We start from the raw sequence: 1,726 nt of genomic DNA on the forward strand, positions 1-1,726 counted from the left end.
TTATAATAATGAAATTCTTTTTTTGATTCAGTATTATTCTTAGTGTTTACAACGAGATTTATTAAAGTTGTTCATATAATTTATTTATTTGGAACTTCTATATGAGCCTTCGCCATACATTAAAATGCTTGTCCTTTTCGGCGTTTTCGTTTGACTTTACCTTTGATCCGAAATTGAACAAATCCAAACCTTAGGCTTACTTTGTTAAACAATGGCAGCTATAGCCTCCGAGTGTTACTGTATAAATAAGAGCCTTCCAACAATCATTTTTCTCACACATTGTTCTTTCTCAATATCATCACCAAAGTAAAAGATTTCTTTTCCTTCGAGTAATTGAAAATGGCAATGCCACGAGTAGTTGTTGTCATGTTGACGTTTTTTATTTTGGGTTTAGCATCGAATGCTCAACTTTCCTCCACATTTTACGACCAAAGTTGTCCTACTGCACTCACCACGATTAGAACAGTTGTTAGGCAAACAATTTCGCGAGAACGTCGAATGGCTGCATCTCTCATTCGACTCCATTTCCACGATTGCTTTGTTCAAGGTTGCGATGCATCAATATTGCTTGATGATACTCCTTCGATGATTGGAGAACAAAATGCAGCACCTAACAGAAATTCTGCTAGAGGATATGGGGTGATTCATAAGGCTAAGACTGAAGTTGAAAAGAAATGTCCTGGTGTTGTTTCTTGTGCCGATATTCTTGCTGTGGCTGCAAGAGATGCTTCTTTTGCTGTAAGTACTTTGATCTTCATATGCATACATGGTTTATGCTCAAATATTATGACATTATTTTTCTAATATTAATATGTATCGTTTTAAAAAATAGGTTGGTGGTCCATCTTGGAAAGTAAAACTTGGAAGAAGAGACTCTACTATTGCAAGCAAAACTCTTGCAGAGAGCGAGCTTCCACATTTCCAAGCAAGTCTTGACAAGCTTATTTCCATTTTTGCAAACAAAGGTCTTAGTACAAGAGATATGGTTGCACTATCTGGTAATTAGATATAAACTTTTTGAAAAAATATTATATATGCATCAAACTTTTATTAAACATATGCAAGTCAACTTTATTGCAGGTTCTCATACCATAGGACAAGCTCAATGCTTCCTTTTTCGCAATAGAATATACAACCAAAGTAATATTGACGTAGGGTTTGCTAGTACTCGGCGCAGAAATTGTCCAACATCAGGAGGGAATGGAAATTTGGCATCACTTGATTTGGTCACTCCTAATTCATTTGACAATAACTATTTCAAAAATCTTATTCAAAGAAAGGGCTTGCTAGAAACAGATCAAGTTCTTTTTAATGGAGGTTCAACAGATAATATTGTTACAGAGTACAGTAGAGATCCAACCATATTCAAATCTGACTTTGCAACTGCAATGATTAATATGGGAGACATCCAACCTCTAACTGGTTTGGAAGGACAAATAAGAAATATATGTGGTGCTATCAACTAAACTTTTTTTGATCTAGTAAATGTCTCTACTTTTGGGCAACCATAATTTTATTAAGTCAATTTATTCATTTGTTATGTAATTTCATTTTAAAATAACTATTTCTTGATTTATTCTATTCATATTTTGTGTTGCCTTTAATGAAAGTGTAATTATGTTTCTTCTTTTGATTTTAATTTTAAGTCTCTGTCATTCTTTTTTAACTTGGAGCTGAAAATTTCACTACAATAATTTTTCCTTTAAGATGTCCGTTGGCATTTTAT

The 1,726-nt window shown here is 33.5% G+C and overlaps 1 protein-coding gene across 1 annotated transcript; it reads left to right on the forward strand.

Moving 5' to 3' along the window:
* The first annotated feature begins 302 nt into the window (after positions 1-302).
* LOC120082048 (lignin-forming anionic peroxidase-like) lies at positions 303-1,494 on the forward strand. The gene is made up of 3 exons (XM_039037263.2): positions 303-738; positions 833-998; positions 1,081-1,494. The coding sequence occupies exons 1-3, from the start codon at positions 340-342 to the stop codon at positions 1,464-1,466; spliced, it is 951 nt and encodes a 316-aa protein (XP_038893191.1). The 5' UTR covers positions 303-339; the 3' UTR covers positions 1,467-1,494.
* The last annotated feature ends 232 nt before the right edge of the window (positions 1,495-1,726 follow it).

This window comes from Benincasa hispida, chromosome 7, assembly GCF_027475165.1.
Source record: "Benincasa hispida cultivar pf3 chromosome 7, pf3_genome.v1.1, whole genome shotgun sequence".
NCBI lineage: Eukaryota > Viridiplantae > Streptophyta > Magnoliopsida > Cucurbitales > Cucurbitaceae > Benincasa > Benincasa hispida.